Source organism: Diabrotica virgifera, chromosome 4 (genome assembly GCF_917563875.1).
Source record: "Diabrotica virgifera virgifera chromosome 4, PGI_DIABVI_V3a".
Classification (NCBI taxonomy): Eukaryota; Metazoa; Arthropoda; class Insecta; order Coleoptera; family Chrysomelidae; genus Diabrotica; species Diabrotica virgifera.
In genome coordinates, this window is record NC_065446.1 from 11,822,989 (window position 1) to 11,844,953 (window position 21,965).

Consider the following 21,965-nt stretch of genomic DNA (forward strand, 5'->3'; position numbering starts at 1 on the left):
CTATTATAAATGCAGTTTTTATTTACTTTTTTAAACCAATTTGGAAATTTAGCTCATGCTCTTTCATTTGACATCCGTAAAATGGTTCTAGCATTATTTTTTTCTGACTTATTATGTTATTGCAAAAAAAGCTCTCTGGGATAAAAAATATCAATAAAATTTAAACAATTAAGTGAATCGCTTTGAAATTTTTGTCACAAAAATTTCAAATCTTTACACTAATTGTTTCAATAGTTATTGCGAAATTATTTTTTTTGCAATTTCGATATTTTTTCGCAATTATATTAACAATAAATGAGTATAATATCAAACTCTGTAATACGTCATTTTAAAGCTTTTTCCATGCTCTCGAAGATGTTTGTACCAAAAAAAAACCATAAGTGTCACTGTTTTCCATTGATTTAAAAAAAAAAAGGAAAAAAGACCGTTTTTTGACATTAAATAGTTTATAAATAAAAATGATCGCCAGACCCTCCGCAGGAAATAGTTACAATTTGTTCTTATAGGTATTACCTGTTGAAAAACGCTTCAGTACCCTGGCTGTTGAAATGTCATGGAAAAAACCTTATTCTACGAGCGTGCAAAAATGTCTACTTTCGCGCACGCATTTTAGTTTAGGAAGTTTCACTTTTCCGCACGCGTGTGACTTTTCCACACCCGGTTTTTACTTTTCCGCACGCGTATTAATTTAGATATCTTACTGTGTTCCTCTTTTAATGAAATTAACGCGACAATTCGATAAAATAAAATTATTTTGACATAATATTCGAAAATCAAATCAGTAGACAATAACAGTCATTTTGAATCATCGTCATGGAAACCAAGATCGTCGTCATGCTAACTAATTATATTGAAAGTTTGGTTTTGACAACCTTGTCAAAGAATTAATTTGTGTATGTATTTTCATATTAATTAAATTAATTGATTAAGATTTGGTAATTTTTTAAAAACTCTTAGAAAAAATATTGTTCCTCACTCTTGCAGAAAGTCTCTTTTCCGCACTCGACTGCTTGCCGAACTCCCGCTTCGCGTCGTTCGGCAAACTGCAGTCGCGTGCGGAAAAGAATGACTTTCTGCACTTGTTAGGAAAATAACTATATTATCTTGGAGTATAGGTAGGTACTACAGCATACGAAAATTATATTCTTACCTGTTCGTTTTTCGGCATCTCTGAAGGTAAGTTCTTCCAATACAACTCCAGCACTCTTCCCTTTCATGTTGATAGCGAATATAATAATTCGAAAAGTTACGTCGGGCTCTAAGTTATCCAGAAAGAAATACGGTTCTGTGTAAGAGGTCATATTAAATCTAAGTGTTGCAGAACTGGAAGAATATAATTCAAGAACGAAGTGTTGCGGAAGACCTCCGTCAAATCCCGGAAGACAATAAACCTCTACTGAGCTGCTGGTCTGATTGGAAAGACTACAGTTTTTGACCGGAAAGGGTTTACCTAAAAATAAAAAATAAATATACAGGGTGAGGCAGATAAACGGCGTATTATAAATATCCAGGGAACTAAAAGCAACAAAACCACGGGCATTGGAATAAGAGGGTCTTGAAGAGTGATCTATTTAATGAAAATATTTTCATTCATTTGCTACTTCCGGTTTTACCAGATTCGTTGTTTTGACTTCTGAGTGATATCAAAAAGTCAAAAGCCGATAAAGCTGCTAAAAAAACTCGACACCATTACCTGGAAAAACTCATAAGCTAATATACTCTTTTTTAATTTTTTGTTTGCCATGATCCAATGATGAGTTCACCTTTGGCTTATTTTTCAATATTTTTCCTTGAATTTTTTCTTGAGTAATCTATGAATTGTACTGAATATTAGGGTGGAACGAAAGGATAGGAAAATAAATTTTTTTCAAAGAACTTTCTAATAGCACTCGAAAGTTGCCTTATAGTTTTCTACAATAAAACTACAAAATAGTTTTGTTCTAGGCTTACATTTGAGGTGCCGCAAGAGCTTTGAAAAGATAGGTCTTTAACCCAAACATACAGAAAATTCTAAATATCTTATATATTTAACCTGATGCCATAGCTAACATTTCTTGTTACTTAGTATCTACTTATTTCTTAGTCAAATATTGTTTCTAATAACCGTTAACATTGCTATCATTGTTATTTGTACACATTGCTATAAGATTTCTTTAGTTAAAATCTTGATACTTAAATATATTCTATTTTTTTTCTCAAATTTGGACATAACCTTTTGGGAAGCAATCTTTGTTCTAACAAAGTCATTTTTGTCTCAAGACCACAGACACTAAGCGATGACTCAGTCACGAGCTTTATGACTCTTTTTAATGCCTGTGTATAACAGGGAAAACACGAAAAATCCACACATTGCACCTGAAAAATGGGGTTTCTTGCTGTACTTATAAATTTTTTAAGTCCTCGCCAGTTATATGTTTTGTCATAGGAGGCTCAGTAATTTTTTCTTCCGTTCAATGTATTATATCAATATAGTCATTGGCATTAAAGTTAAGCTTCGGGTCAACAAACTTCCTTAATTTATGAGTTCCGATCTTGCCTTCAAAAGTCGCCGAAGACCTAGCTCCCTTATGTGTTTTCTTGTCACATAACGTGGAGGGAAGCACATTTTCTAGGTGAGAGAAGTAACCATTTCTTTGAATTACTGGATCAATTATTTGGAGATGTTCCTTACAAAAAAAGATAACGTGAAAATTTGATGACTCTCCATAGATGTTTTGATCCATTTACACAAAATGGTTTCAGTTTGATATGAAACCAGATTATGGCATACACCTTCGCCAAAAACATAGTTAAAGTTTTCAGATTATTTGTAGGATTCTCTGTTGCAACATATATCCGAAGAAGGCGATTGGCCAACGTAAGCCATCGTGAATGATGTAATTTCCCATGCGTTTTTAAAGAAATATCAGAAGGACATACACCACTGGAGATTGCTTTGCATATTTCAAGTAAATATTTTTGGTCTGTGCTTAGATCACCCTTAATATCTAGAATAGGGAGGTTGTTTTGTATGGGAGCGAAATTAACCACAGGCAGTTGGTTACATATTTCAAGTTGTTTCTCTAAAATTGGCAGTTCACATCCGGCAGCTGTTATATTGGAAATGTTCAAAGGATTGTCACCTTGAAAATGCTCCATTACCCTATATTTTATAGTTCCAGAAGCAGGAGGTATATGCCCTATAGGAGGGTTGATACAGGTTCCTCTACTATTGAAATGTGCTCTTCTACTATAGCTAGAATATTAAGTTATATTAAGGAATGAAATAAATATTTACTATTAAATATTTCTTAAATGTGGAATTCAAGTTCAAACTTTGCCAGTTTTAGTAAAAATAAAGATTGGATTGTTGTAAGTTAAAACTAAAATTATCTTGAAATAGTGGTTTTAGAGTGTGTATTTATCATCTAAAATATGAATTAAGGCATTACAATGGCAATTTTTTACCAAACCAAAACCAAAATCATCGAACTTTAACTAAAAATTCTAACTTTCAACCCTTTTGCGACACCTCTAAAAATATTTTGTTTGAAAAAATATTTTATTTGTGGCTTAACAATGACTACTGGCAACTTTATATCGCTATTACACATTAAAATTATAAAAACATTTTTTTCTTTCTACCCTCCTGAACATGTGAACATGCTTATTTAATTTAAAAATAAAATAATTCTACCATACTTTAAAAAAACGTGCTTGAAATATTGATTTCAATCACTATGCCCCCCCCCCTTAAGAATAGCTATGACACGTTTTTGATAGGTAACCCATGCTAGAAATATTTGTCTATGTATAACCCGGTCTATATAGACATTTGAAATAACAAAAATTGCCGGAGAGCCAAATTTTGGTGGAGAGCTAATATCTATATGAGATAATATCTATATAGAGTGGAGAGCTATATACAATGACAAATAAAGTTTTAAAATTCCCCATCGATCCCATGTGTGCAACAAAAGTTATTCGGGTCAAAATTTGAGATTTTTTAGATTTTTTTCGAAAACGGTAAGTTTTATCAAAAAAGAACCTTAAACCAAAGTTGTAGATCTTAAAATTCTCTATTATTACTTAAAATTCTGATATTACTTCCTCGGGCAATTCAATTATTATTTGTTGGGTGAAAGGACATTCTGGAATATTAGGAAATGAAGAAGTCGACAAATTAGCTAAATCTGCAGCTTTAACCAAACGAAACATAAGCAACATACTTCTACCAGTAACCGATATAGATAATATCAGTAGAAACCATTGCAAACAAAATTGGCAACGTGTATATAACCAAAGTACAACGGGAATAAATTTTAGAAATTGCCAGCCACTAATTCCCAATGAGAGATGGTTTAAACAAGAATCAAATAGGCTATTTATAAAAACAATAAACAGAATGAGGTCAAATCACGCACTAACCCCAGCATACAAACACAGCATAGGTATCAGTGAAAACCCATATTGCGCCTGTGGTGGAATGGGAGATCTACAGCACCTCATATTGGAGTGTGGACTGTACAGACAAAATATTAAAGTAATGTATGAAAAGTTAATTGATCTAAATTGTCCTTTACGTGTCAATTTAAACGAAATTCTTTTTCCAAAAAATAAGCAGACGTTACAATGTCTTTACGAATATGTAACGTCCTGTAAATTTAAATTTTAAATAGGCTTAGATAATAAAATTATAAAATTGTAAAAATATCACACAAAATTGAAAAATGTATCCATAAATATATTATAACACTCTGTAAATTTAGATAATAAGTAGGCTTAGATATTAACTTAAAATTGTTATTGTAATACCATACAAAAAAACACAAATAGTCTGGCTAATTGGCTCTGTCAAAGCCATTAATAAAAAAAAAATTCTCTATAAAAATAGTGTCCTTTTTTCCTAAGAGTTGCCATTCCTGAAATATTGCGATTCTTAGGGCCGGTTGTTCGAACGCTAATCAACAATGATCATTATCAAATATTTAATTACTGGCACCAAAACTGTCAATGTCAACTTTGTTTGTGTTGCTGAAAACATAATTAATTACAATTATGATATTTATTATTAATTATGTTAATAATTATTGTTATATTAATTGATTATAGACTCCACAGACTTTTTAACAACCCAAAAAAAGTTGACATTGACAATAATTAATTATTTGATAATGATCATTGTTGATTAGCGTTCGAACAACCGGCCCTAAAAGTCACATTATACATGATATGCACACGTTTCTACACCACCTGTGAGGTAGTGTACTCGGCGCGTGCTTTTTACCGTGGTTTCCCCTGTAGGCCTACTCCATTGATTTCTTTAGATATTTTAATCAGATTCATATTCTTGAAAGTCTACTTCAACTGTCAAGACTTCTACGATTCATCTTCTTCTTCTTCCTCTTGCTGGATGTTCAAAAATTGTTCAAATGTGACTGAGTCATTGGTCTCTTTATCAAAATCACAGGAGTCTTCCTCTGTTGTACTAAACTAGACATTTGAGCAAGACTGACCTTGGCAGTTGGTACACGCTAGAGAATACAGCAACCCGACTTTTCTACATCCACATTTGGCACTACAACCTTTTTTGCAATTGCAAAAAATAGTGTTAAGGAGTTTTTCTGGAGCAGGTGGGAGTAAGATTTTAATCGGTTCCAGAGTATTATCTATAAATTTCCAACCCCAGTCTTCTGGATTCAGTTCATTGCCTAGCCATGTTTGAACTTGATAATATACTCGATACAAATGTTGAAAAGCAGATGCTGATGTTAGATGAAGACATGATTGTTGTACTTGTTTCTTGTTTCGCGTATTTTTTACAAAAGTTAAGTATCGGCATTGTGTTTATATACACACGGTCTAGTAGTTATAACGTGTGATCCAAAATTATTGTCACTATAGGTGGCTTTGAACGACAGAGATAGCTATACAGTGCATGTCTATTCTTAATTCAGATATACTTTCCAGTTTACGTCAACTTTGCATTGTACGTCAAGTAAACAAGAAAAGTTAGGTTATGTAGTTTGTTTGATTTTATTTATTATTGTTACTTATAATTTTGTTAATTCTTTTTATTTCTGATTAAAGTTCTGTGTTAGGCTTTGACTGATTTTTTTATGTTTTATAATGTTAATCAAAATTAATTGATAAACCAATGATACAAATTCAGATTAAAACAAGACATACGTAATTTTTTGCAGGGCTAGCTTTGATCCCAATAATTGTGGATCGCTCGTTACAATGGTATCCGTATTTATCAAGACAACTAATTTTTTTGGAGCTCCATAAACCGCAAGAAGAAAGCGAATTCCTTCCGTTATTATTGTTTGCGGTGTGGAATCAAGTTCTGTAAAAACTTTACAGAAGTCAGTTAAATCTTTTTTTTTTTTTGAATAATTTAAGTACTGACGTTTTGCCCCTTCTGTACATTGCTGACGTAGTGTCGCAGCCGGTTATCGCATGTAAAAATAAAATGTACTTTGGCATTTGGGATAAGCTGATAAACTTTTCGAAGAATATATCTCTGTTCGCTGTTGAGCCCTTCCAGGTTTCAGAAAATAAATAACTTTATCTACTGGAGTCCTTGCAGTAAGCAGTACTAACAAATCAATATCTCCACCAACTACAATTGTTGTGTTTGTTGCCTTAAATTTTTCAATTGCTGTCTCAATTATAAGGACATCTGCGTCATTTTTAGCTTGTTTCACTTCAATATTCGCAGCTGTTAATTTGTCAGTTAACATGGAAATGAAATAATATTTATTATTAATGTTAGCTAAAAATTGTTGTTGATTCGCTGGAACTGTTATATTTTCATCAAAGATAATCTCGGAACACGATGATATTTTTGTAGTTCGACGACGTTATTCTGCAGCTTTAATATTCTTTGTTGAGTCACTATAGCGGTCAAATACCACTGTCACTCTAATCTAAGCCCGTAATGGTAGCGTCTGCTAAATGGTAGACCCTTATAATAAGTACTTATATTCACTTGAACTGAACCTTTAGCACTAAAAGAAACAGATAATATGAACAAGACCTAATACGGACAATACTGTAGCCATTGTTTACAATAGACAATCTGTTATTTTTTAAACAATGGTATAGCCAAATGTTTTTCAAGGCCACGTTGATAGAGGAAATTCAGTTTGGGACTGATTATCTTTTGAAGAAATATTTTCAGAATAATATGATACAATAATATAAAAGACACACAAATAGGCATTTATGCTTGACGTGCCACATTATGTATACAGTGCGTCCATAAAGTAACCCCTAAAAACATTATTTAGTACATCGGTGACTTTTAGGAAAAATGCGGAAACAGGTCGATTTTTATTTTTAAATTACAATTTTTTGGCATATATATTATACTAGTGACGTCATCCGTCTGGGCTTGATGACGTTATTGATGATTTTTTTAAATGAGAATAGGGGTCATGTGATAGCTCATTTGAAATGGCATTCAATTCTCTATTCACTAATATAAACATTAACGTAATGATAAAAAAGATCAAGGCAGGTTTAATTAATTAACGTTAAGTTAATCAAGGATTAACGTAATGATTTATACAGGGTGTTCAAAGAAAAAATTTTTAATTCAATTAATTGAGACAAAAAAAGAATGTCTGTAATTTATTTAATTTAAAATACGTTTTACTGTTGTCAGAAAACAAGAAAAACATGTTTGTTTGACAAATAAATATTACTTTTCGCTTAAATTCAATCTTAAAGCTGCCACCAACTTGCCTCTTGGCAATTTGAACATTTCGTTTAAGCGAAAATCAATGTTTAATTTTTAAATAAAACATTTTTATGCTTTTTAACAGGCGTAAAATGTATTTAGAATTAAACAAATTACATACATTTATCTTTTTGTATCAATAAATTTAATTAAAAAATAATAATTTTTTGGACACCCTGTATAAATAAATATGTTAATGTTTATACCACTGAATAGAGAATTAAATACCCTTTCAAATGAGCTATCACATGACCCCTATTCTCATTTAATAAAATAATCGCTTACGTCATCACGCCCAGGTGGATGACGTCACTAGTATAATATATATGCCAACAAATTGCAATTTAAAAATAAAAATCGACCTGTTTCGGGATTTTTTCTTAAAAACGCCGGTTTCCAAAATAATGAATTTTTGCCTTACTTTATGGACGCACTGTATATGTACAGCTATGTGCATATAATGTATAAAGTAACTTTTAAAATCGCGATATCTCAGGAATGGTAACTCTTAGGAAAAAAATTGTAAGGACTATTTTTGCAGAGAATATTAAGATCTACAACTTTGGTTTGATGTTTTTTCTTGATAAAACTTACCGTTTTCGAGAAAAATCCAAAAAATCTCAAATTTTGACTCTTGACCCCGAATAACTTTTGTTGCACACATGGGATGGATGGGAACTTTTAAAACTTTATTTGTTATGATGAACTCTAGCTTTCTACCAAAATTTGGCTCTCCGGCAATTTTTATTATTTGCCAACTATTTTGATGTCGTTGACTGGATTATGGAGGAAATTTAATAAAAAAAAAGGTTTTATCCGGAAAGCAGATGGGAGCAGGTCGACCTATATTCGGATCTTAGACAATAAGACTTTCAGGTTATTTAATTATTACAAATACCTGCTGCTGTAATAACAATAACACTAACAATTTATTGTACTCTCGCAACAGAAAAGTTTATTTTTCGTGCCCGTTATAAGCTAAAACATTTAAACATTGGCCTACATTCTGCGTCCAACGGTAACAGCACAAAAAATAAATTGAGATAAGAAAGGAAAATAATGAGGGCGCTAACCCTTGATATCCTACTATTATTACTATCTTGATGACAGCTCATTTCACGCAACCGTAATTTATATTTACGTGCCCCATTATATTCTGAATTGTGCAGAAATATATATTTTGCTTGAAACTTTGCTATGTGTAAAATTTTTAATAAAATTGTATGAAAATTAAATATTTTTTAACTTCTTCTTCTTCAGATGCAAATAAACTAATGGATGTTAGCGATCACACTCTCTATTTCTTGCAATATGTATTAGATATTGTATGGCGTTAAGCCCTGTCCATTGCCTTATATTTCGGAGCCAGGACATTTTCTTGTGTCCCATTCCTCTCTTGCCTTAAAGTTTACCCTCGATTATAATCTGATGAAACTGGTATTTTTCATTTCGCATGATGTGACCCAGATACGCCATTTTCATTTTCTTGATGGTTTCGGATGGTTCTTGATGGATGCAGATATCGGTTCAGACCATAATCCTCTAATAGCTGACATCCAAGTGAAGCTCAAAAAAGTCGAAGAAAGTCCCAAAACACCAAAATTACATATATCAGCATCCAACAAAACGCTAATAGAAAATGACCTGAATAATCAGCTAAAGAATTCAACAAATGAAAACAATACAGAAATATGGAACACGTTTAAAGATCTCACTTGGAAAGTAATGGAAAAATATACAACAACGATGCAGAGGCACAAAAAACAACAATGAATGACTGATGAAATCCTGGAATTGATGGAGCAGAGAAGTAAACTGAAAGATAACAAAACAGAATACAAAGAAAAACAGAAACTAATTAAACAAAAGATAAAGGTAGCTAAAAAAATGGATGCAGGATAAATGCAAGGAATTAGAAAAGTTGAATGAAAAACATGATACGTTTAATATGTTTAAAAAAGTTAGAGAAGTAGCTGGTCTTTATCATAAGAAAACTCCACATACTATAACCGATTCCTCAGGAAAAATGATAATAGACGAACACGAAATTCGAACTACCTGGTATAATGATATAAATGAACTGTATAATGATGATAGACCCGAAGAACTGGAGAATTTAGATGAAGGTGAAGGACCAGAAATACTGAAATCAGAAATACTACATGCTATAAAATTGGCAAAAACAAGAAAGTCGTTGGTCCCGACAACATACCTACAGAAATGTTAAAGCTCATAAATGAGGAAAACATTGGAATACTAGTCAAACTTTTCAATGATGTTTATTCGACTGGTGATATCCCTGAAGATTGGTTAAAGTCCGAATTCATAACCCTACCAAAAAAACAACGTCCAAATAACTGTAGCGATTATAGAATGATAAGCCTTATGAGCCACACTTTGAAAATCTTTCTACGTATCATTCACAGTAGAATCAGAGATAAATGTGAAGAAGACCAGGATGAAACACAATTTGGCTTCAGAAATGGACTGGGAACCCGGGACGCACCCTTTGCACTAAATGTGTTATTGCAGAAATGCCGAGATCAAAGGAAAGATGTCTTTGCTGTATTTATTGACTATGAGAAGGCCTTTGATCGAGTACAACATCACAAATTAATTAAAATATTAAAGGATAAAGGAGTTGATAGTCAAGATGTACGAATCATACAAAAATTATACTGGCGTCAAAAAGCGACAGCTTGCATAAATCGAAAATCAACAGAAATATGCAAAATACAAAGAGGTGTCAGACAGGGTTGTATAATGTCCCCACTGTTATTCAATTTATATTCAGATAGAATATTTAAGGAAGCGCTGCATAATTTGGAATAAGGTGTGAAAGTTAATGGAATTCTGATAAATACAGTCAGATATGCAGACGATACAGTTATTTTAAGTGATGATATAAATGGATTACAACACCTTTTAAATGCCATTGACACAGTGGGAAGAGAGTTTGGCCTAAATATAAACTGTTCAAAAACAAAATACATGGTATTTAGCCGTTTGGCCCATCAAGATTCACGGTTATATGTTGATGGTCATATAATTCAAAGAGTACCCAGTTTTAAATATCTTGGTTGCCATATTACTGAACAACTAGATCCAGATAAAGAGATAAAATGTAGAATCGAGATAGTCCGCACGACATTTTTAAAAATGAGGTCATTCTTCTGTAATGATACCTTGCAACTTCAACTTCGAAAACGCATGATTAAATGCTACATTTGGTCAGTCCTCTTGTATGGTGTCGAAGCATGGACATTAAAAATATCCACCATTAACCGTTTGGAGGCCTTTAAAATGTGGCTGCACAGACGTATACTGAAAATACCATGGACGGCTATGCTGACAAATGTGGCAGTCCTTAAGAGAGCAAATGCTACCCGCGAGCTGCTTGATAATATCAAATATAGAAAGATGGCCTATTTTGGACACGTAGTAAGGGGAGACCGGTATAATATTCTTCAACTTATTATGATGGGTAAAATTGAAGGACGCAGAGGAATTGGTAGAAAGCAAGCCTCTTGGTTGAAGAATATCCGGGAGTGGACAGGAATAAAGAAAGCAGAACACCTATTTAGAATAGCTCGAGACAGAGACAGTTTCGCCATGTTAATCGCCAACGTCAAGGGGACTTGATAGGGCACGTTAAGAAGAAGAAGATTGTTTCGAAAAGTTGGCTTCTTTGGTTGATTCTTTTAATGACATCTACATTCGTGATTTTCGCTGTCCATGGTATCTTTAAAATAAGGCGGTAAAGTCACATTTTGAAAGCATCTAATCTGTTATAATCCTTCGTTTTGAATTCTATCCTCCTGCGCCATATAGCAGTACCGACCATACGTAGCACTTAGTAACTAAACCTAAGGATACGAACATGCCGAAGATACATGGATGAGCGTGGTGTAGGTCGCAACCGCGGTCGAGGTTTACATCGATGGCGGGCAGAACATACCGAAGATACCTTCCTATCACTGTTCTTTGCGGTTTCCATATAACCAAAACTTGTAACCTTGAAATGGATAAATACACCAGCCGTATCTCCGGCGAATGTCACGTGGTTTAAAAACCACCTTCTTCTTTACATGCTATCTCCGCGACGAAGGTTCGCAATCATCATTGCTATTCTCACTTTTGATACTACAGCCCGAAAGATTTCAGTTGAGCTGAATCCAAACCATTCTCTGAGATTTCTTAGCCAGGACATTTTTCTCCTACCTATGCTGCGCCTTCCTTGAATCGTTCCCTGCATAATTAATTTTAGGAGTTCATATCTGTCATCACGTGTTATATGACCCAAGTAATGAAGTTTTCTTATTTGGATGGAATCCAGTACCTATCTCCCTGCTGTTCTGTATTCTCCTTATTACTTCCTTATTGGTTATTCTGTCTGTCCAGGAGATTCTTAGCTTTCTTCGATACGGCCCCATCTCAAATGCTTCCAATATATCGAGGCATTGTTTATTGAGAGTCCATGTCTCCACACCATACAAAAGAACAGAAAATACATGACATTTTAGTATTCGATTTCTAAGATTTAGGCTGATGTTTCTACCACATAATATTTGTTTCATATTAGTGAATGCAATTCTAGCCTTTTCTATTCTAATTCGGATTTCTTTGGTATATAATCGTTTGTTTCACTAATGTTTGGCTCTAAATAGTTATAATTCTGAACTCGTTCTATCGTCTTATTATTTACGTGTAGATTTATGTTTCTAATATTTTTCTTTGATATAACCATGAATTTCGTTTTCTTTATGTTTAGTGACAGACCAAATTTTTCACTCGTTGCAACAACCTTATCTAAAATTCTTTGTAGATCTGTAATAGTTTCTGCTATTAGCATTGTGTCATCGGCGTATGTAATTTCACATATGGGTATGCCATTTATTTTTAGGCATGCTACTTCATCTTCTAATGCTTTTCCGAATATGCACTAAACAGTAATGGCGACAAGACACAGCCCTGTCTAACCCCTCTTTTAATTTTTATTTTATTGGTGTTTAATTTATTTATTCTTATGATAGCTTCTTCTTCATAATACAGATTATTTATTATTCTTATATCCTGTGTGTCTATGTTCTTTGTTCTCAGTAGTTTCATTAACGGATTATGTTTCACCGTATCGAATGCCTTGTTATAATCTAGGAAGCAGACATAGATGTCCTGGTTTACATCTAAACATCTCTGTATTAGCACATTTACTGCAAATAATGCTTCTCTGGTTCCTTGAGCCTTTCTAAATCCGAACTGAGTTTATCCAATGTCTTGTGCTAACTTTTTGTATATTCTACGATGAATATTGTTTAGAAATACTTAGAGTATGTGGCACATTAGACTGATGATACGGTGTTCGCAACATTGTCTGGCATTTCTCATAAGTCACGAATGTGGATAGAAGCCATTCTTTAGGTAATATACCTTTTCTGTATATGATATTAAATAATTCGACAATTACATGTATATTGCAGTCGGCTATAAGTTGCAATATTTCTGTCGGTATTTCTTCTGGTCCTACAGCTTTCCCAGTTTTTAGTTCTTTAATGGTGTGTTTTACTTCACTTTCTGTTATTTCTGGTCCAGTAAAAACCACCGGTAAAAACCACCAATAAATTTTAATTTACCACGCGATCAGCAGCTCGATCGTAATGTAAAACAAACTATTTTGTTTTGGTATCGACATCGCTGTAAACCGAGGTGATAGGTGGCGAGGTGAAAGGGTGACACATCCTTGGTAGGTCTTCTTCTTCTTTATGTGCCGTCTTCTACCGAAGGTTGGCGACCATCAAACGATAGGTTTCTCTGTTTTGTGCCGCATGTATTATGTTCGCAGCTTCTGGTATTTGAAACCATTCTCTCAAGTTTCTCAGCCAGGATTTCTTCTTTCTGCCCAAACCTCTTCTACCTTCAATCTTGCCTTCCACGATAAGCTGTAGCAGACTGTACTTATCATTACGGAACACATGGCCCAGGTATGACGCTTTCCTCCTTTTAACAGTTGTTAACAATTCCACCTCTTTACCCATTCGTCTCAATACCTCTGTGTTGGTCACTCTGTCTGTCCAAGGCATTCTCAGTATGCGTCGATACAGCCACATTTCTAGAGCCGCTAACTTCTTTATAGTTGCTGTTGTTAACGTCCACCTTTCTACTCCGTAAAGTAGCGTAGAAAGTACGTAGCATTTCGTGGCGCGCCATCGGAGGTTAACGCTTAGGTTGCGGTTGCTTAAGAGCTTTCTCATTTTTATGAATTTGGATCTTGCTATTTCAATTAGGATCCTAATTTTTACGTCTGGGTACCACTTAACATTTACTGTATATCCCAGATATTTAAATCGGTGTACTCTTTCAATACGTTCGGCTTCAATATTCAGGTCGATATGTTGAATGTTCTTTTTACTGATCACCATAAATTTAGTTTTCTTTCTATTGATCTTCAGTCCAAATCGGTTGCCAGTTGTATTTACTCTATTTAGCATCATCTTTAAATCTTCGATGTTACCGGCCAGTATAACAGTATCATCTGCATATCGAAAATTACTTATTGGTACGCCATTAATCTTGATGCCCTCATTGTACTCTTCCAGTGACTCTAGAAATATTTGTTCCGTGTACAGGTTGAAAAGCAGTGGCGAAAGAATACAGCCCTGTCTAACCCCTCTAGAAATCGTTATGTTTTCACTCACCATATGCCCATTCTTTATGTGGGCTGTTTGATTCCAATATAGATTTTTTATAATCTGGATGTCCTTAGTGTCAAGTCCTGAAAGATGTAATAGTTCTATGAGTTTGTCATGTTTGATAGTATCGAATGCTTTCTCATAGTCGATAGAACAGGCGTAAACATCTTTCTGTTGATGCAGGCATTTTTGAATCAAGACTTGTATTGCAAATAGGGGCTCTCGAGTTCCAAAACCGCATCTGAAACCGAACTGTGTTTTACTTATGCTGTGTTCTAATTTTGCTCGTATTCTGGAATGGATAATACGCAAGAATATTTTAAGGGTGTGACTCATTAAACTTATAAGGCGATATTCGCTACAAGTCTTAGAATTGGATTTCTTGGGAAGGGGCACAAATGTAGATTTCAACCAGTCCGATGGAATTTGACCAGTAACGTATATCTTATTAAACAGTTCCAATATGTTGTTCTCGTTAAAAACTTAAAAATTCGACTGGTATTTCATCGCATCCTGTGGCTTTCCTATCTTTCGTTTGATCTATAGCTTTTATCACCTCACTTTTCAATATTTTTGGTCCATTCGGATCAAGAGTGTTCGTAGAAATATGACGATAATCCGTAAAAAAATTTTTTATGTAAATTGCCCAAGTCTGTAACTGTTCTTCTTTATCTACAATAAGTTTGTTGTTCTTATCTATTAACTTACCAAACTGTTTTTTCTTGTAAGTATAAGTAAACTTTTTGATTTTTTTATGCATGTTAAAACTATCGTGTTTTCGTTCTAGCTCTTCTATCTCTTGACATTTTCCTTGTAACCATTTCTCTTTTGATTCTTTTATCTTTCTGCTGACAGTTCTTTATATTGTTCGGGATTATTCTAATTTTCTCTCCTTCTGTCCATGAGGTGTAATATTTCATCTGTTATCCATTCGTTCTTCTTCTTCCGTTCGTAGTCACCAATTACTTCTTTCGCACCGTTGCATATAGCGTCCCTTAAGTTGATCCAGTCTCTTTCAATGTCATCAGTATTGGTTCTTAAAGCAACATTACTATTAATGCTATTTGTAAGCTTGACTTTTATCTCGGGATTTCTAAGTTGACCGTGGTATGTGCGATCTCATAAGAAAATGAAGGTTTGTTTTGACATCGATGTAGCGACCGCGATCGCCACCTACACCGCGCACATCCATGTATCTTCGACATGTTCGTACCCTTAGTCTCAGTTGAAGATCGAAATTAATCTGAACAGGTCAGTATCTTCCTGAGTTTTACAAAAACTTGTCGAGCTGGCCCAATGCGACCTTTTACTTCCCTGTCTGATGCCCAGTCTCCAAAAGCCGCTTTCCCAGGTATTTAACCCATTAACGCCCAAGTTTTTTTTATTTAAAAATCTTTACTTTTAGGGTTAATTCGATGAAAATGTTACTAATTTAATCCAAAAAACAAGTTTTTCGGTTTCCTGTCTTTTTTTTTAATTATATGGTGTTACCATATGGTAACGCTGGGCGCTTAAGGAATCTTTAGGATCGTTAAAACCAAAATTTTTAATTTTTTTGAAATATTTATTTGAGAATATTTTCATTGTCTGGTGTGGTATCCTAGAAAACAATTAACACACAAACCAACGTTGCATTTTTTACACATTGTTCGTCCAGATGTTGTACATCTCTCTCCAGCACATCGCCTTCTACTGCTTGATGTAACAAATGGTCGAAGCGATCAAAACGAAGATCTGGCAAGTTCTGTCTATGTAGACTAGGCCTTCCTGTATACAAGGGACGACTTCCATATCTTGCGCGAAGAACTCGGGCCAATTCTCTCCTAAACGATAGCAAGGATATATATTTTTTTTATTTTTTTTTATATTAATGCCATGAATTATATGGACTGCAACATCCAACAACCATGTTACAATTTGCCAATACCATTTTTTACTGTAAATTGCTACTCGGTAGGTTGAAACACCTTGACCCATCCAGTCGGTACCCACCATATTTTGTTGCATTCAGCAATATAGTGAGGCCGACTTACTTGAATGTGGCCTTTTTCTTCATGAGAAAATATTTTTACCGTGCCCAATACTGAACCATCACAACTCGTAGATGCTATTGTAACAACAGAGTTATCTTTCCATCGCACCAGTAACACTATCGCTTCTGCTAACAAAAATCCACGACTGAAAAAAAAATAAGATTATGATTCCGTAAGCGCCCACCGCAACCATATGGTAACGGCGTAATTTGACTATTCCTACCGAATTCGCTACATTTAATTGTTGATAAAATACAACAATTTATAATAAGTTGGGGTATAATAAACTTAGTTTTTTTAAATATGCAAATATAGTTACTAGAAGACTATCAAAAATTGCTTACGCAAAACGGACGTCCATCTTTTTCTATAAATTTAAACCACACTGTCATATGATTATCTCTCGACGGTTGAAAAAAGGCTAAAATACGAATCCGTTACGTTTTATAGGTGCCTGGAGTACTCCTAGAAACGATAGTTCTCAAAATATGTGGCTGACTAATTCCATGGGCATACCGCAGAATTTTTAAAAATCATGTGTTTTACGTTACCATATGGTAACGCTGGGCGCTAATGGGTTAAATTTGCTCACTCTGTCAATGGACTTGATATTCAGTGTTATGGCGTATGAATTTGGACTTTTTGATATTAATCTCTAATCCCATTCGTTTACCGTATTGTGCAATTTATAGTGACAAGTTGTTGAAGATCGACTATGTTGTCACAAATTAAGACACCATCATCAGCATATCGTACGTTGTTTATCAATACTACATTTACTTTCATTCACATCTTTTCATCTTCCAAAGCCTCTTAAAATATGGCTTCCGAATAAATGTTAAATAATAGACGGGAAAGCACACATCCCTGTCGAATACCCCTTCTAATATGTATGGGTTTGGATGTATAATTGTCTATTTTTAATTGTGCAGTTTGATACCAGTACAAGTTTTCAATGCATTTTATGTGTTTTTGGCTTATTGGAAAAGACTGCAAGACTTGTACACACTTCTAAATAGGTCAAAACGGCAAACAGGTGTATGTTCTCAAAAAACTTTTGATAGTGTGTAAAAATTTTTTTATTATCAGCTAAGTACTTTCAACACATAACATGCCATCATCAGAGCTTCCTAAAAGGACATTTAAGATAAGATTTTTTTATATAAAAAATGAGTGAAAAACTTACGTCCTCTTAAAATACCTTCATAGAAGAGCAATTGCTAAACGACACAATAAAAAACATGGATACTGGGCAAAAGCCACAGATATCGGGTATAACAACCCCTTAAAATGAATAAATCACATCTAAATTCTTTTTTAAATTAAAATTAAATTTTTTGGCTTATATCAAGACCCTTCTTAAGGATTTGCATTAACTTGTGGTATTGGACATGAATTTTGTAATCTAGAAAGCATAGGAACACTTCCTTCCTATAATCGTGACACATTTGGACCAGCACCTGTGTTCTACTATTGCTTGTCTAGTTCCTAAACCTTGCCTAAACCCGAACTGAGAATCACTGATGCCCCATTCGCATTTTTTGTATAATCTTTGATGTAGTATTTTTAACAAGATTTTTAAAGTGTGACTCATCAGGCTAATGAGTCTCTAATCCTCACACATTTCTGTATTGAATTTCTTGAGTAAGGGAATTCATAATAAAATTTGTTAAAACTTTTGTTATTCAAGTTTTTTGAAGGTTACTGAGAGTTTTAGTCATATTATAACCGAGGTTCTGCCATCTTTATATCTAAAAAAATTATGGTAGGGGAGCCCAAGCGGGGATTTTTGCAGTTACTCGAGCGCGTCAGATTATCACATGGGGAGAAACCTTGTACCCTCTAAATGTACCTATACCATTTGGCTCTTAATACAGGGGAGATCGTTAAGGGGGGTCCGAAAAAACCTATCCTTAAAAAACTTGAAATCGTGAGATTAAGATAAGGTAAGTACATGCAAAACATTGTACAGTCCGTCTAATTTACTTATCGCTGCACGTCATTATCTACGTTAGAGATCTAAGTTGACATTCTTGCCCAATTACAAAAAATTCTTGAATTCATTTTAAATCAAATACATCACACAATTTTTGCGGAAGTGGATTATACAGCAAAACAAATTATTATTCAATGTAAATATATAAAAACTTTAGAAATAGAAAACAAGAATTAAGTTATAATCTTACGTGTACGTACATAATAAAAACGGTAAATATAATGAAGCAAATACTTATGTAAAGAATATAAACAAATATGAAGTGTCATCACCGCAACTGTCAAATAAATGTTACCAATTCATGCCAAAATATCACCTTCGTTCGATTATAGTTACAGTGTATTCCGAACAAATGTGCTTCATAAAAATGCTTTATAATCCATTTATACAAATTAAATGAAACATATTATTGTGTATTTCTTTAAGTTGACATTAATAGAAATCTTTAAATATTATTTCTACTCGTATATAATAAAATATGTCTAGTGGCTGTAATGCCAGTGTACTCGGCAAAGTGTTTTTAAAAAAGAACACACCTACCGCCTAAATATTTCGTGTTGGTATCATGTTATGCCACGGGCTATGACGCGGATGACGTGAAACGGTAAGTAAATTAGATGGAGTATATATTCCAAAAATCTGACGATTTGAGCAGGGCGTAAGGAAATGGGCGAGTCACAAAGTTTCACAAAAAAAGCGAATATTTCGCGAAATGAACGTCAGACCGAAACACTAAAGAATTCGTGTTTCATATTTTTCAAAAACCTATTGAATGATATTAAACACGATCCCCCTAGGAAAGTGGTAGGGGGTAAATTTTAAATTTTTAATACGAACCCCGCGATATTTCGCAAAATGATCATCAATTCTAAAATCTGTAAAATACACGTATTCAGTATTTTTGAAAATTCTATCCAATGGCACCAAATACGACCCCCCACGGAGGTGGGGTGAGGGGTTACTTTGAAATCCTAAATAGGAGTACCTAATTTTTATTGCGGATTTGTATTCTTTACGTAAAAATTAAGTTACTTTTATTCGAGACATTTTTCCGAATTATGGAAAGATGGCGGTATATTTGGAAAAAGCGATTGTTGGAAATGGAAAAATAAATTAAAAAATAGAAAGTCCCCCACTTTATGATAAAATTAACTTAACTTTTTTTGGCTTTAGGACCTACCCTTTACAACCCAATAAGTCCCCATAACGCTCCAGTAACTGCAAATTTATCATATTTTCCTCCCCTACTATTATTAATACTAAAAAACACATAAATACACAACTCGCCCTCTGCCTAATGTTATTTTAGAATTTCTATTAAAATGACAGTAAATTGAATATATGTTTTTCACCAATCAAAATGTGTTTTAAATAAACTTACCGGCAGCTACTAGCTGAAAGAGACAAGGCTCCACTTGATGTCCAACTACATTAGAAGCCCAACATGACAAGGATCCATAATCTAATTCTGACACTGGAGTATATCGCAAGATGCTGTGAGTTCCATTGCTACTTTTGGCAAATCGTTCAGCAGCAACATCAATGGTTTCGCCAGAATTATTAAACTTCCATCGGTATGTCCTTGCTGGAGGATCAGATTCGATCTCACAGATAATGTCAACACTTTCACCTCTTGAAGCACCCACAATAGCTACCTTATCGTGCTTGCAGATTGGAGCATCTAAAACAAAATTAATATTTTAAAGTATTTCTAAGGTATATACAATATGTACATTAAAAGTGTGTAAAACTAAAGGTAAGTTCAAGGTTTGCACATAAACAGTAAAGTACATATTTAACCTTCCGCAACTAATAGTAAAACTAGTAAATAGTAAAACTAAAGGTAAGTTCAAGGTTTGCACATAAACAGTAAAGTACATATTTAACCTTCCGCAACTAATATACATAGGTTTTCTGGACATTAAAGCTTACATCGGTGTCAGAGGCCGACATAAAAAAATGTTTCCATTGACACACTTTCAACAGTAGGATTGGGTTTACTCCTTGAAGGAGTGAAATTAAACAAGAATGATACGTATTTTTAATTTATTAAGCCTCTTAAACATCAGCAAAATACCAAAGAATATAAAAACGGTAATATAACATTAACATCTCATTTGTCAAAAACAAGCTCAATTTTTCTACTGCTGCTTTCGTGTACCTAACTTCACCGTTGGAGATACCTTAGCACAAAATACGAAGATTTAACCCAAAACACTTAATAAGATATTATTCTTTACCGAGATACAGAGTGTTTTATTACAAATGTTCTAAACACATTTTAGCCCATCTTTCAAACACCTTTTAATATTTTTTGTTCAAACGACACACAGTTTACACAAGTAAGGATACTTTAACTAGTGTTAAAAGATAGCTTTCCGCTGTTACCAGAAGAGTGCTGTAGGAATATTTACTTCATTTTCGCCCCTTTCCCCTTTCCAATTTACACCACTCTCGTAATAATCATTTCAGTATGTTTTTTTGATCCTTCGTTAGGTACTTTTTACTTAAATATCATCTTTTGTATCAATGCGATAGAGTAGGTAGTTTTCAAGTTATTTGCGTTTTAATGAAATGGATTCAATAATACTTATTATGTATTTTCGCAGACGACATAGTTTTATTCTCTAACAACCTTAAGGAGATATGTACAATGCTACATGAACTTCAGTTAGTGTGTGCCAGTGTAGGTCTTAAAATAAACGTCTCCAAAACAAAATTCATGACAAACCTAGTACCTAGCGGAAATATCAATATTGGAGACAACGAAGTAGAGCTAGTGGAAATATACATATATCTTGGACACGAAATAAAGATCACAAGAGACAACCAAACATGCGAACTACGAAGAAGAATAAACCTAGCATGTGCAGCCTATGGAAAACTCAGAGACATATTTAAAAGCGATATACCAATTTCTTTAAAACGTAAAATATTTGACCAATGTGGGTTGTCTGTGATGACTTATGGTGCCGAAACTTTCACATTGACAGCTGCAACTTCTAAAATGCTGCAAATAGCTCAGAGGAAAATGGAAAGGTCAATGCTGAGTATATCGCTTTGTGACCGAGTTAGAAATGAAGACTTAAGACGCAGAACAGGAGTTACCGATGTAATTTCCCGAATTGCCACCCTGAAATGGAACTGAGCCGGACACGTCGCCCGAATCAGTGATGGGAGATGGACGAAGAGATTACTTGAGTGGAATCCGAGATTAAACAAAAGAAGTAGAGGAAGACCACCTACTCGTTGGACTGACGATCTCAAGAAAATGTCTAGAAATTGGATGCAAAGTGCTCAAAATAGAGCACAATGGAAAAAATGAGGGAGGTCTATGTCCAGCAGTCGACGCAAAGGGCTGAATGATGATGTATTTTAAACACATAATCTTATTTTTTAATGTAGTTTAAAATACATACATAGTTTTATGGAATCCATGGAAACTACTTACTTCATCGCAATGAAACAAAAGAATGATATTAATGTAAAAATTAACACGGAATCAAAAAAACATGCTGAAATGA

General features: G+C 34.0%; 1 protein-coding gene across 1 annotated transcript in view; it reads right to left on the minus strand.

Moving 5' to 3' along the window:
• The window catches only part of LOC114336753 (neural cell adhesion molecule 2), a 331,903-nt gene that overhangs the window by 56,960 nt on the left and 252,978 nt on the right, over nucleotides 1-21,965 (minus strand). Inside the window, exons 7-8 of the mRNA XM_050648967.1 lie at nucleotides 19,823-20,122; nucleotides 1,151-1,450 (exon numbers count right to left, since the gene is read on the minus strand). Coding sequence (XP_050504924.1) covers nucleotides 1,151-1,450; nucleotides 19,823-20,122 — 600 coding nt within the window. The remainder of the gene's footprint in view (nucleotides 1-1,150; nucleotides 1,451-19,822; nucleotides 20,123-21,965) is intronic.